The sequence below is a fragment of the Zonotrichia albicollis genome, chromosome 3 (genome assembly GCF_047830755.1).
Source record: "Zonotrichia albicollis isolate bZonAlb1 chromosome 3, bZonAlb1.hap1, whole genome shotgun sequence".
Classification (NCBI taxonomy): domain Eukaryota; kingdom Metazoa; phylum Chordata; class Aves; order Passeriformes; family Passerellidae; genus Zonotrichia; species Zonotrichia albicollis.
The window spans coordinates 70,551,439-70,565,172 of NC_133821.1; the positions used below are offsets into that span (position 1 = coordinate 70,551,439).

Sequence of the window (13,734 nt, forward strand, 5' to 3'; positions counted from 1 at the left end):
AATCTGACTTAGTCACACAGCCTGTCTTTAAAGTCAACAGAGAGATGAGCAGCTCTGGGGAGTGATACATCTCACTTATCTTAAACACTCATTTTAGGATGAGAAATGGAATGGGATTCTGGAGATGGATTATTGAACATAACCTTTAGCTGTCAGTGAGAACCACTGCACAGAATTCCTGCAGAGCCAAGGCTGAGAGAGTTCTGTCAGACTCCATGGATCTTACAAGAATTTCCTAACACACACTCCAGAAAAAATGGCTTTTTGCACATATAACTCATAGATGCAACTGACTAGAAGAAAATGATGATGTACTCACCAAAAACAATGGAGGACTCACAGTAGTAGTAACCATTTGGCTGCTTTTTTTTCAACATGGAGCAAAGATCAAAGCGGTGCAAGATCTCATCTCCAAAATAATGGTTTTTGAAATCTTCATATAGACTAGAGTCAATTTTTTTCACCTTTAAAAGGCAACATAAAATTCAGTTAGGCATTCTACTCAGACACTGAATTTTCATATTTAATTCCTATAGTTTGCATTTTAACCATAAGTACAGTTAGTATGGAAAAGTACTTCAAGATGCAAAAGGAATACAGAAATAATCATATGCCAAATCTTCTGTTATAGGGAAGCACTGTCTACTGCAGAAAATAACAATAAAATAAAAAGTGTCATTAGTCCTCCTTTCACCACTTCCTTTTCAGTCTTGTAGGAAACAAATAGACATACACAATGCTACAACTGCTTTGACTTCCAATGGTTTGCAACAGTGTTCATGGAATGTGTAACTGAAAATTATTCTTGCTGTTATCACTGGGCATGCTGCTACGAGGAAGAATCTCAAATGGTCATCAAGGGCAGTTTTCTGAGTCATTAAAATCACCCCACAGGAAAAAATGGCTGTTTTTCTCTAGAACCTTTTTATCTCAGTATATTTAAAAACTTGCTGGGATTTATAATATTGGAATCATTATCCAGTTTTGCATATATGAAGCAGAACATAATACATATTCTATGAGGCTATTTTCAGAAAACATCATTTCAGTAGTTATTTCAAGAGTTATGGGGTCCTCATTCCTCTGTCCCCCAACACCCTTGCCCAGATTGCCAGCCTCTCACTGAGCCCACAGGTCTCCCACTTGCTGCTGGCCCAGCTTGAGGTTTGGTAGTGAACACCTGCACTCCCACACACACAGTTTGGGGAGGATACAGACGCAAAGTCCCAGTTTGCCTGTGGTTTCTGAGCAGCTCATCAGTGTGAAAAGTGAAGTCTACTTTAGAGAAGGTCAAATGTCTATTCATTTCCTTAATCTCTGAAATGATGACATCTAGCGGTGGATGCTTTTTATTTCAAGAAATGGAAATTTTGGAGTCTAAATCTCTGTGGAAGTCTACATTTATTCCATCCTCACAGTAATTACTTAACATTTTATATTCTATGGCTAGACTAGTCCTTATGTACTAAGGTTATTCTGACATTAAATCATCATTCCTTGCTTTTTGGCTGACAGTTCTAGGAAATACAGTTAGACATCAATTAGTAATAAAAAGTGTTCTCAGCCAGGAGAACACTTGTCAAAATGTGAAGCCCTGAGTTCTTCTGGAATGAAATGAAGAAAAGGTAAAAATTACAACTTCATGCTCCAATAAAAAAATAACATTTACAAGAGATTGGGAGGTGCTTGTCAAAGACAGGTTGCTAAGGTGTGAATCAAATGTTGAATGCTCAGGAATTGAGTTGTGCTTGTGATGCACTGCTGAAAGGTATTTGGAAAAGCAGCCATGGTATTTTCAGTAATTGGAACAATTCCTGGAGTGCAGCTTGCAGTGAGACATGAAAGGATGAAACAATGCAGGCACATGGGAAGGTCACGGCTCATTTCTTAACTGAAAGTGTCTGAACCAGTAGAGATGCAAGAGAAAAGTTGTTACCACATGGGAATAGTACAGATACTGATAATAAGATAAGTTGTAATAGGGGAGGGTGAGAAACGAGTATTCGAGAGGACACTTTGAAGCATTTGGTGCTGGAAGGGGAGGAGGAAGACATCTGCTTCTCCAGGAAGCACTGTAATGGATGATGCCTGTAAAGAAAACGGCCGAGTAACACGGGCCGGGAGAGGCACGGCACAAGGAGCTCTTGCAGGACTGCTAGAGCACCAGGAGAATGCTTTTGGCAGCCCTGCAATGTCCGGTTTTCCTGCCCGTGTCTCTGGGAAGGTGCAGCCCGCTATCCCAGCAGTTGAACCCCATGCAGTCCTGGTAGCTACTGCCACAGTCAGCCTTGGGACCGGGGGCAGGAAGGCTCCAGTGGTGACAGCGCAGGTAGCAGGGACGCAAGCAGCTCCGGGCTCCGTATGCCGGAGCCCACAGCCCAGCACAGCACTGGGTGCTCCCTCCGGGCGGGGCCCGCCGGCGGCCTGAGGGTCACTCCCTGCAGCACGTCCCCCCCGCCAGCCGGGACAAGGCCGGGCCAGGGCTGCTGTGGGTGCAGCCCGGCGGCAGAGGCGGGTCCGGGCCCCTGACGAGCCCTCACGACGGAGCGCCGAGAGGAAGGGAAAGGGAAAAGAAACAGCACAACGCCTTTGGGCTGCAGGGAGGCGCAGCAGCTGAGACGAGCTGCCCGTCTGTGTGAGGAGGGTAAGTAGCGAGCAGAAAAGTGGGAGAGGATTGGAAGTGAGGTGCTGACAGGGATTGGTATATCCCATCCCTTATGTTCTTCTATAGAAACTTGTGCAGTGAGATGCTGCAGCATAAATATGGGGCTGCGACGCTGAAATGAGGGCCAGGCTGTGGGGCTGCACTGCTGAGGGAAGCCACGGTCAGTGCAGGTGCGTGTCATGAACCTCTGAGGGAGGGTGATTTTGTGCATGGATATACATATCCGTGCATGTTACTGTATTTATGGGTACTTGGGTCTTCATAGACTTAAAAAAAAAAAAAGGATACAAAGAAAAACTGTAAAACTATTGCTGGTAGTTAGCTCTGTTACTCCTTCCTTGGAAGTGGCTGTAGTTACTGGCTGTGTCACTTGAACATTTGTAGTTAATTCCTGGTAGCATCTTAGATTCTCCAGGGTTGGAAGAGTGACTATCTGTTGACTTCCTGTTGTCAATTAAAGTTACTTCTCAGGACCTTTTGCATGAGTTGTGAATAAAAATACCTCTTGCCAACAGATGAGTGCCACATCAGCCACAAGCTGTGTCTTGCCACCAGCACTTGGGCCTGAGCAAGAGGAGCAAGAGAGCTCGGAGACACATATGTCTGTTCTATGGTATGCAGGGCAGCTGGCAATTACTTACTATGATACAGAAGATTGCTCAATCTACTTCATGCCTGACATACCTGATAATGAAGACCTCAAGCTACTGCAAAAAGTGATTGGGGACCTTAACCCTCAATGCATAGTGACCAGTGCAAAGCAGGACCAGAATATTGCTAAATTCCTGACCAACCTAACAGCTACTGCTGGTGATAAAGACATAGGAAAACCAGAAATTGTCCTGTTTCCCAACATAGATTTTGGTCTAGAAGTCAGCAAGCAACGGATCCTGTCTAGGCAATTTCCATTTATTCCATCTCATATGACTGACTCAGAGAAAATTCTCTATTTGTCCTCAATCATTCCTTTTGAGAGTCCACTCATGATACGAGCCTTAGGGGGGCTCCTCAAGTTTCTAGACAGAAGAAGGGTTGGAGTTGAACTCGAAGACAGCAGTATAGCAGTTCCTATTTTGGCCTTTAAAAAATTTGTGCTGTCAGATACTGTGAATATGGACCAAGACACTTACTGTGTCCTTCAGATATTTAAAAGTGATATCCATCCTTCTGTGTACAAGCTATCCAGTGGACTAAAAGAAGGATTTAGCTTATTTGGAATTTTAAACCATTGCAGATGCAAATGGGGAGGAAAACTGCTGAGGTTGTGGCTCACACGACCTACCTGGAACCTGACAGAGCTGAACAAACGGCTGGATGTTATCAACTTCTTCCTGCTAGCTCAGAACCACGAAACAGTCCTCACTCTTCAAAACTGCCTCAAGAATATTAAAAATGTGCCTCTTATTTTAAAGAGAATGACTCTTTCCAACACGAAAGTTAGTGACTGGCAAGCACTGTATAAGACAGCGTACAATGCAGTGTGCCTTAGAGACACGTGTCGTTCTCTGCCTAACACTATTGAACTTTTCCAGACTATTTCACGTGTCTTCACTGATGACCTGCACTACATTGCTAACCTGATCAGCAAAGTGGTAGACTTTGAAGGCAGCCTCTCCGAGAACCGCTTCACTGTTAGACCCAATGTAGATGCCACGATTGATGAGAAGAAACGAAAGCTGGTGGGACTGGCAGACTTCCTTACAGAAGTGGCACGAAAAGAACTGGAGACTTTAGACAATCAAATTACCTCCTGTGCTGTCATCTACATTCCTTTGATTGGGTTCCTCCTCTCCATTCCACGCCTGCCAAATATGGTGGATAAGACTGACTTCGAAATTGAAGGCTTGGACTTCATGTTCTTGTCAGAGGATAAACTGCACTACAGAAGTGCCCGGACCAAGGAGCTAGACAGCCTGCTGGGTGACTTGCACTGTGAGATCAGAGACCAGGAAACACTCATCATGCACCAGCTGCAGACAAGGATCCTGGAGAAGTCTGAAGTACTTAACAGTGTGATTGAGTACGCTGCACACCTGGATGTGCTGCTAGCCTTGGCAGCGACGGCCCGGGAGAACGGCTATTGCCGGCCCCGCTTTACTCACCGCCACGGCTTCCACATCAAGGATGGGAGACATCCACTCATGGAACTGTGTGCAAAGACTTTCGTGGCCAATCCTGTGGACAGCGGTGAGGCTACCAAACGAATAAAGATCATCACTGGGCCCAACTCCTCTGGAAAGAGTATTTACTTAAAGCAGGTAGGTCTTATAGTGTACATGGCTCTCATCGGCAGTTACGTCCCTGCAGCAGAGGCAGAGATTGGAGTAATTGATGGGATTTACACAAGAATCCACAGTAGGGAATCAGTTTCTGTAGGGCTCTCCACATTCATGATTGATCTTAACCAGGTTGCCAAGGCTGTAAACAATGCCACTGAGAGGTCCCTGGTACTTATTGATGAGTTTGGTAAAGGCACCAACACACTCGATGGCCTGTCCCTTCTGGCTGCTGTCCTGAGGTACTGGATCAGACAAGGAACACAGTGTCCACAGGTCTTTGTCTCCACTAATTTTCACAGTTTAATGCAGCTAGAGCTCCTGCCTGACACACCACTTCTGGAGTACCTGACCATGGAGACCCATCAGGATGGAGAGGAGTTGATATTTTTCTACCAGATCAAACAGGGCATGTCCACCATTAGTCATGCTGCCAATATTGCTGCATTAGCAGGAATGCCAGCCAAAATCATTGAAAGAGGAGTGGAAGTATCAGAACTGATTCGCAATGGAAAACCAATCAAACGTCTTGATCATCCTTCAAAATGTGATAGGATGGAAAAATGCAAGTCTGTTGTGGAAAAATTTCTTTCCATAGACCTTGACGATCCCCAGGTGGACTTGGAAGAGTTCATGTCTAAAGAGATCTTGCCTTCTGCAGCCTCAGTCCTGTAGCAAGGCTACCATATCTACCATGGAGAGTCTGGGACTTTAAAGAATGATCACTATGACATGACACCTCACAGGACATTTAGCTTGTAACAAACTGTCTGTAGTTATGTCCTTCCTCCTTCTTCTTCTTGTTTAAACCAAGTACTTACATATCCCTGCAATATGGTGCATCGTATGAGTATATGAAGAGGAAGAATTTCAAGAGCCTCTAACAGCTGTTGCATCTCTCAGTTTGTGCATTTTCTGTCCCCATTGCTGGAACCTCAGATTAAAAAAACATACTGCAGAAAAATCACAACACATTGATCTTTCTAACACTGGTCTTAGAAGACTATGAAAGGAACGTGTTTATTGTTTCATATTGTGCCAAAGTGATGGTTTCAGCCATTTTAGGATCAGCATACAAGATTCCAAATAAATATGTGGCTCAGACTCTTGTACCAACAATTAACAGTTGTCACAATACAAACCACTGACATAGAGGCAAGGCAGAGGGATTTAATAGCTCTGTGGCTTTTCTTATACCAGCTTTTCTGTCCAAATGCCAGAGATCCCAGGAGTTAGTTATAAAAAGAATGCTGGTGGTCAGATTCAGTGGGTAAAATAGATAAATAGAAGTACCTTAGTTTTACTGAGAACTGTCCTCTTCTTTAAGGTTCTGTATGATACAGTTGTATCATGCATATTACGTGTCTATGCCTCATGGGTATAAATGCAAAAATACAAATCTAGGAATTTAGGAGAAAAATTCACATTTTCTGTTCTATTTTCTATTATTAACATTTGAGGATTAATACCACAAAGGGAGGATTCCCTTTCACTTCTCTTGTCATGTAAAGGATCTTTACTGAACACATTATTTTATGTATACATATGCAAGAAAAAATAGGAGCACACTATACCTCCTGTTTTTAGGGAAGTGTTCAGTGGCATATCTAATCTGAGAAATGTCCAACTAATCATGAAGAACAAGTTGGTCCCACTTCTCAGTAGGTAAATAAGTCCTTTAATTTGAGAAGCTGAAGGGGATACAGTTAACCAGATAGTTCTTTCCTAATCGACTTTATTTCACACTTCCATCCTTTATTAATATCTGTTTCCAAGTTTTTTAGATTTACCATTGTTAGCTTAATGATATGCCTTCAAAGTGAAAACCTGATTTCTTGAGATCTTTACGAGTTCTGAATTCTCAAACTCTCCTTTGTAAATACAATTTTTAACTCTGGAAAAGTTAACATCTCTACAGAATATATACATTTCAAAATTACTACAGTTATATTAAGGTTTAAAAACCAGATTTTTTTCCCCCCAAAATAAAACTTTGGTGGAATTTGGGTGTCATTGAGAGGAGGGTGACTTAACAGAATATTGTTGCAAATAAGGAAGCTTACATTTAAAAAATAAATTAATACAGTTATATAAAACTATGGCTGAGAACTATACTCAACTACTTCAGTACTATTTGCTCTTTTATAGGCTTGCTCATGTAACCTTCATCCACTTCCCTTTTCTTGCTTTTCATATTGTTTTAAGATCTGAAAATGCAGTTAGACGTCGTATTAAAATGTACTGCCAAATAAGCATTCCTTTTATGATACATATTTTTTTCTTACTGTTTTCTGTAAATGCATGAAACTATCTAAGTACAGGAACACAATGAAAGAAAAAAATATAGTAAAGACTTATGCTTATGCCTCACACTGAATTGACAGAGAAAAATGCACAGATTTTTAAAACATAATATCTTTCTATGCAGTAGATCATATGCATTAATCCAGCATTATAGAGGGCTCAGGAAGATGATTTGGAATGACATTGACCTGGTTCTGTCAGCAGCAGTAAATATCAGAACACAGAAAGGATGTATCCTGGCTAATATTTCATGGAAGGTAAATAAATGTAAAGGAAACAACCAACCAGCCAAAAAACAGAAAAAGTACAGAATAGCAAAAATCCCACCCTGATTGTCTCAGATCTTTTAACCAGTTAGATCACTGAAAAGCTGATATTCTAGAAGATCAACTGTCATTTCAAGCAAAAGCTTCTGTGAGTTTAAAAATTTAATATCTATCATATACCACCTGCATCCTGTGGCTAAGTCGTTACTTCTATTTCAGAACAAGTACACATACGCTCAAATTTTCTTGATGTATCTCAAATCTCACTATCCTATTTCTACTTATTTCAAAATACTACTTAATTAAAATATGCACCCTCAGCATTTTTAGAGATATTTCTAATTAAACTTTAAAGTTTAATTATTAACTTTAACCCACTATTAAGGAAAAATCAACTTAAAAGATTAGTTCTATGTACTTTAATTCTTATTCAAAATATTTTTTCTGAAAAATATTTTCCTAGTCAATGTTAAAGAATCACATAAAACATTCTATACAATGTCAGTAAAAAAAATGTACGGACGTATACCTTGTGCTAAATAATACAGTACAACAGTTAAATTAATATGAAATTTAAAAAAATATACTAGTATTGCTTCTATGTATTTTAATCTCAGTTATATCCTATTTTCATGTATTTTTGCATTTTGTAAAAAAAAACCATAATAAATGGGTAAGAAATAACTGCCTGCAAGAGAGAGTATAGAAGATATATTAAATTATATTATATACATTTATTAATACAGTTTTTCCTCATTACTCTGAATTTCACCAAAGCCTATTCAGTAGGGAACTAACTGCCTACTATGCATAATCCAAACAGAAAATCTACTGTCTATTTGCTCATTTTCTCCTATACAGTAACAAAACTCAGCAAACAAATTGCCTGCATACAGTCTACCCCCTAATGGGAGTTCTGCAACTTTGAACAAGTACTTTTATCCTTCGGTCTAATTTCCCAGCAGAAAACAGACCATGATATTACTGCACCGAGAATATCAAGAGTGGTAAATTACAGGACAGGACTGTTTATAAGGCACATACATTAAGTATTTCTTTAAAAACCCAGCATTAGTCTTACCTCTTCAGCTGGTTATAACATAGCAAATATGATGCTACAGCATAAACAACACTGTCCATCTCCAAATTAAACTCTCTGGATTGCTGCTGAGCTATGCGAAATGTGAGCTCACCTGCTTACGTAGCTCTGTTGATTTTGACAACTTCATGAAGGTCAGATGTGGTTTAAAAGCTCTTTCTTCTCCTGCCATGATCCCCTTTTCTTGAAATATCTTTTTCATAGTTTCTGACAGGAGGAGAAAATTGCATAAATACATAAATTACATAATATAATGCTTAAAATGTGCTTTCAAATGTAATGTTAGTCACAGGTTCTTCACGTGAAAGAAACAAGATGACAAGTACTAAAAGGCGGGAAGATTTCTACTTAATTTCGAAGGTACATGTTATTTCTTCAGAGCTTTATATTATTTCATGTGAATGTGGATATATTTCATGTGAAATATTTACAGTTAAATAATGGCAATTAGAAAGCTGTTGACGCAGTCTGATTTTGCTGTCAAAATAGAAACACAACATTAGCACTGTTCAGGAGTCACTCTCAGTAGAAGTGTGGGAAACTTCAGGAAAACTGAGTGTGTAACAGAATTCTCAACTCAGAACTAGTATTCTGTGGTAATTCTATTATCTCTATTTGTGTAATCTCCCACTCAGACCAAAGGAAATTTGGAACTGAAAGCTTTAAGTTTCGGCACTGGATTTACATGCCAGCATTAGAGAACATAATAGGTGTGCTGTTGATTTTTGCTTGGGTTTTAAAGGTTCACTGTTGCCTTCTGAGCTAATTTCCTACTTTTAATGTACTTTTTCCTGCTTTTATCTGTTTAAAGTCTAGGCCAAAACAACTCAATGATACTGACCTAGTTTACTATTTTTCAACTCATCTGCCCAATGTAATGTTTAATGTCTTGGAAATAAATTTCAGTGCAACTTCTGAATTATGTTCCATAGTTTTATTTAGGTTAAATACTTTCAACATAAAAAAATTCTGTTTGAAAAAAGGTTTAGATAAAATTGAAAAAATCTATGGTAAAAATAATACTGGGAAATAGAGTATTTCTATCGCTGAAAACCAGAAAAACCTTAAGCTTTTTATTTCTTTGCAAGTACAACTTCCAGTTTTTCACCAAGTGTAGGTCTAGCTCACTTATACAATCAAACTAAAATAAAAATAGGGGGAAAATTATCAATCTTATCACATAGATTTAATCAGCCCCTAACAAAACAATGTGTGTTCATTTAAATACATTATTTTTTTGCCTGATAGTTCAACAGTCCTTTTTTCTGACACCTGGAAGAAACAGCATCACACCAGGAAGCAAACAACACAAGTACAGCTGACCTACTTGTATTATTTTACATTTTGTCTGTCAGAGACATTTCTAAATTTACACTGAATCCCCACTGAGCTTTCTGGCTCCTGTATCTATTCTCTGAACAGCACAATTTGGGGACCCATTGATGTTGATGTTCCAGCAAAGGGTAAATCTTATCAGACCCAGGTTTACATTACCATGTGATGTTCTGACTCGGTCTTGTGCATAGCAGTCTTTTTTTCCCCCTCCAAAAACTCCTTTTTTTTTTCTACCATCACATCTTAGACCATGCAGTCTTATCTGACACTCTGTAATTAGGATCTGTGCTGATGAAGATCTGCACCTCTCCAGGTATCCCCTCCTAACTCTGGGAAGAGCTTAGTATCAGAGCAGAGGTTTGCCAATGTGCCTCTGATCCAGGGATGAACCCAGGGATGTCAGCAGGCCAGACTGATCAGACAGTGCTGTGGCTGTGTGGGAACTGGGTGGGACAGCTGGGCACCTGCACTTTACCCTGCTGAACAGAACCACTGGCCTGCCTTTGTTCTGTGCCAAATAGCTTTGTTTGGTATCTGTTTGATTTATCCTTCCAAAATCCTCTTTCATATCTGGCAATTCCGATCAAGAAAAAACAATGAAAACCTGGGTCAGAAGAGAAAGGCACGTACAGAGAGATACTGCAGTTTAAATTTAACAGTTTTACTTGTGTGTAGGTGTGTGTCTACACATATTCTCAGGGGCATTGGATTTCTCACACAGCTTTGTCATGGCACAGACATATTAAACACCACAGGCTCAAGACATTGGGCTTGCTGGGACAACAGATAGCCCCAGGCTTGTAGAATTTGACATGTACAGACATGTTACTAGTTAAGGTAACTTATGAACATAATTAACACAATGTTTCCTTCTTCAAAAATAATGAAAAATAGAATGAAATCTGACTAAGGGGAGGGGAAAACAAAGAAATAAAGAGAAATGTTTTCCTGAGAGTACAGGAAGGTTACAAGATAATGTAATGCTATTAATATCCATGAAGCTCTTTGAAGAAGTGGTTACAAAAAGGGATTTAAAAGCAACTGGAAAGGATACATGGATGCTGTGGGCAAGAGAAAGTTCTAGGCTTGTGAGACAGCATAAAAGTGGATTTGTTGACACGCAAATACACAAAAGTTAAAGTTTATGATGCAGATTACCTAAACTAAAATAAATTGGAGGCCAGTGATGAGAAAAATAGACAGTGCCCAGGCGTCTTGACAAATAAGTATCCTCCATCTTTCCTCTAGACATAATCATTACGACTTAGACTGAAAAATCAAACAAAATCTATATTTTCTTTTATTAGACTCAGGCTGACTGATGTTTGCAGCTTCAAAGTATACCCTAGAAATGTTAAAGCTATTTTTACAAGCTCAATGACTTCCTGGAACAAATTTTTGGACAGCTTTTACAACTGCCTTTCATGCAGTTTGAAGTACTCTGTTGTCCGGTTTATCTCGGCTGTTTGAGGGGCCTGAAAAGGCCCGGGGTGGCCTTGGGGCAGCCTGCGTATCGAAGGACGAGAAGAGGCTTCAGTTCTTCTTTTGGTTTTATGTTTATTAATTGTTTATCTAAAAGATGTTCTTTCAGCCGAACAAAGATCTGCTCAGCAGTCAGCCATGGGCACACACTGTGCCGTCCCCCTGACCGCCACGTATCTTTATACCCCTTGCTACGTATACAATATTTATCATTTTTCCCCAATACCATCTATTGTTATAACTCGGTGTACTCTTAGTAATAACCAATCCAAAGGTGCCACCGTGGCCAAAGAAGATGGAGGAGAGGAGGAAGAAGAAGGAGGGCAGGACACACCCCAATTCCTCCATCTTACTCCTCTAAACCCCCCTGTACATAAATCCTAAACTCTGTTTCTCACTCTCTAATTAACTAATCTTTCCACCCTTCACCCCGGTGAGGCCCTCTTATCTTCATAAAGGTGTCGTCTCCCGTGTAGGGTCAAAGTCCAGCCACCAGACACTTCTGGCAACATTCCAGGACTCCCGAGACCCCTAAGCTGGTCTCGGAGGCTCAGCATCTCAGGACTGAGATCTTGAGATCCGACACTCTGTAACATCATTTTGTACCTCATTTTTATAATGTCAAAATTACTGAATGTCATCTGCCTCTTACACTGGATGCAGCTGAATCCATTAGACAACTCTTTCCCTATAATTAGAATGGAAATGTGATACATGAAGCTTACTCAGAACCACTTTACATGGGAAAAGCTCAAAAATCCAACAGCTAGATCAATACAGAACAATTCATAGTAAAATTGCTTCTTGAGCCATATTCTATAATACAAATGGCCATCTTCTTTCCAAAGACTTCATCAGATACAGAAACACGCTACATATGTAGGTTTACTTCCAGACTATTCATTTCTGCTTGTCTCAAAACCATGTTCCTTCAACTAAAAGGTTTATAATTTAGAAACAGTATTCTGTCTTTTTATTGATTTTTTGACTTTACATTTGGAAATGAAGAAAAGCTGAGCATAGATAACTTACCATTAGAACGATCATGTCAAGCCCTGCTAAAATTATTAAATTCCTAGAGTTTTTTAAGAGATGGGCCAAAAGGTAAGCCAGAGTCAAGCCAGTTTCCCAGTAGTTCCTCCACTGCTCCTTGGTTGTGTGTATTAGTTTGACTTTTCTACAGTGAGCTGTCACTGTCCCAGACCACTGCCATGTATCAGCACGCCATACTGATATTTCAAGCACTTATCAGGAGTATGTATGGGCTGTTCTGTTTCTCTCCAGCACCACACACACATTCATGAGAAAGATGATCTCATTCATCAAGTAGCATTCATGGAGCAGCTGGGCCTAGCAATGTCAGTACATAGGCTAAGCCTGACAAGACAGTGACAATGTGATGCTGAAGTCCTAAACTGAAAAAGAAACATAAGTAGAACTTCCTAATAAAACTTTCTTCTTATACTGGCTTCAAGCCATTCTAATGCTTCCTACAAGTTTGTTATGATCACAAAAAGAAGGGAGTGATATTACCTTTTTTTAAACCACAGAAAATATGTTGCTTCATTTCGGTGATCTATTTATCAGAGCTACTGTAATTCAGTGTTAGGCAGCACAATATGAAAAAGAATGTAGATTAAAACCTAAAAGCATTTGCTGTCTTCATTTTCAGTATGATTTTAGAGAATCATTTCATAATTTCAGAAAATCATTTCATCATTTCCGAGAATCCTTCCAGTCCCACCTAAATAAACAACAGCAATTTGGACTGTCACCTTTTTGCTCACTTTGTACAAATCAGCTGTTCTAATGGAAAATTACAATACCTTTGAGTTCCCAATTTTTTCACCATGTGAAATGACCTAAGAACAACTGACAAGAGGCAAAATTCATTTATCATAGCTTCAGCCATCTGTAACTAAAGTGAACTAAATTAACTGAATTAAACTATTTCCCTAGGCTGCCTGAAGGGAGGGCAATGCAATTCACCCTCAAATGGATGCTAAATGTGTGGATTCACAATTTTTAAAGAAACTCATCATTGATCAGCTTTAAACTATCATCCTTGTCAGAATAGACTGCTCCTCTCCAGCCCCATGCCTGCCACTGCTTCTATCTTTTCTGCCAAGTTATGCAGCTATACAGTCAACTTCACAGGCAAGCTAAATAGGCTAAAAATTAGCTGGCAAAGGTAAAAATGTTCATTTTACCACAGCTGAATTCTCCATGTGGCTGCACAAGGGGTCAGATTGCCTTGGTATGGTGGCAATGTAAGTTTATGCTCAAGTAAAGCTGTAATGTATCTAG

General features: G+C 39.8%; 2 protein-coding genes across 5 annotated transcripts in view; one reads left to right on the forward strand and one right to left on the reverse strand.

The window, feature by feature from the left end:
- AKAP7 (A-kinase anchoring protein 7) overlaps nucleotides 1-13,734 on the reverse strand; it is a 77,977-nt gene that overhangs the window by 46,560 nt on the left and 17,683 nt on the right. For all 4 annotated transcript variants that reach the window (XR_012579631.1, XM_014271697.3, XM_005493574.4 and 1 more), the window contains exons 6-7: nucleotides 8,705-8,817; nucleotides 320-464 (exon numbers count right to left, since the gene is read on the reverse strand). Coding sequence is in view for 3 of the 4 variants with exons in the window: in XM_014271697.3 (XP_014127172.3) it covers nucleotides 320-464; nucleotides 8,705-8,817 (258 nt within the window). In the remaining variant the exon portion in view is untranslated. The remainder of the gene's footprint in view (nucleotides 1-319; nucleotides 465-8,704; nucleotides 8,818-13,734) is intronic.
- On the forward strand, nucleotides 1,997-6,193 carry MSH5 (mutS homolog 5). The gene is made up of 2 exons (XM_026797207.2): nucleotides 1,997-2,644; nucleotides 3,181-6,193. Exon 2 carries the CDS (start codon nucleotides 3,181-3,183, stop codon nucleotides 5,614-5,616), a length of 2,436 nt encoding a protein of 811 aa, XP_026653008.2. The 5' UTR covers nucleotides 1,997-2,644; the 3' UTR covers nucleotides 5,617-6,193.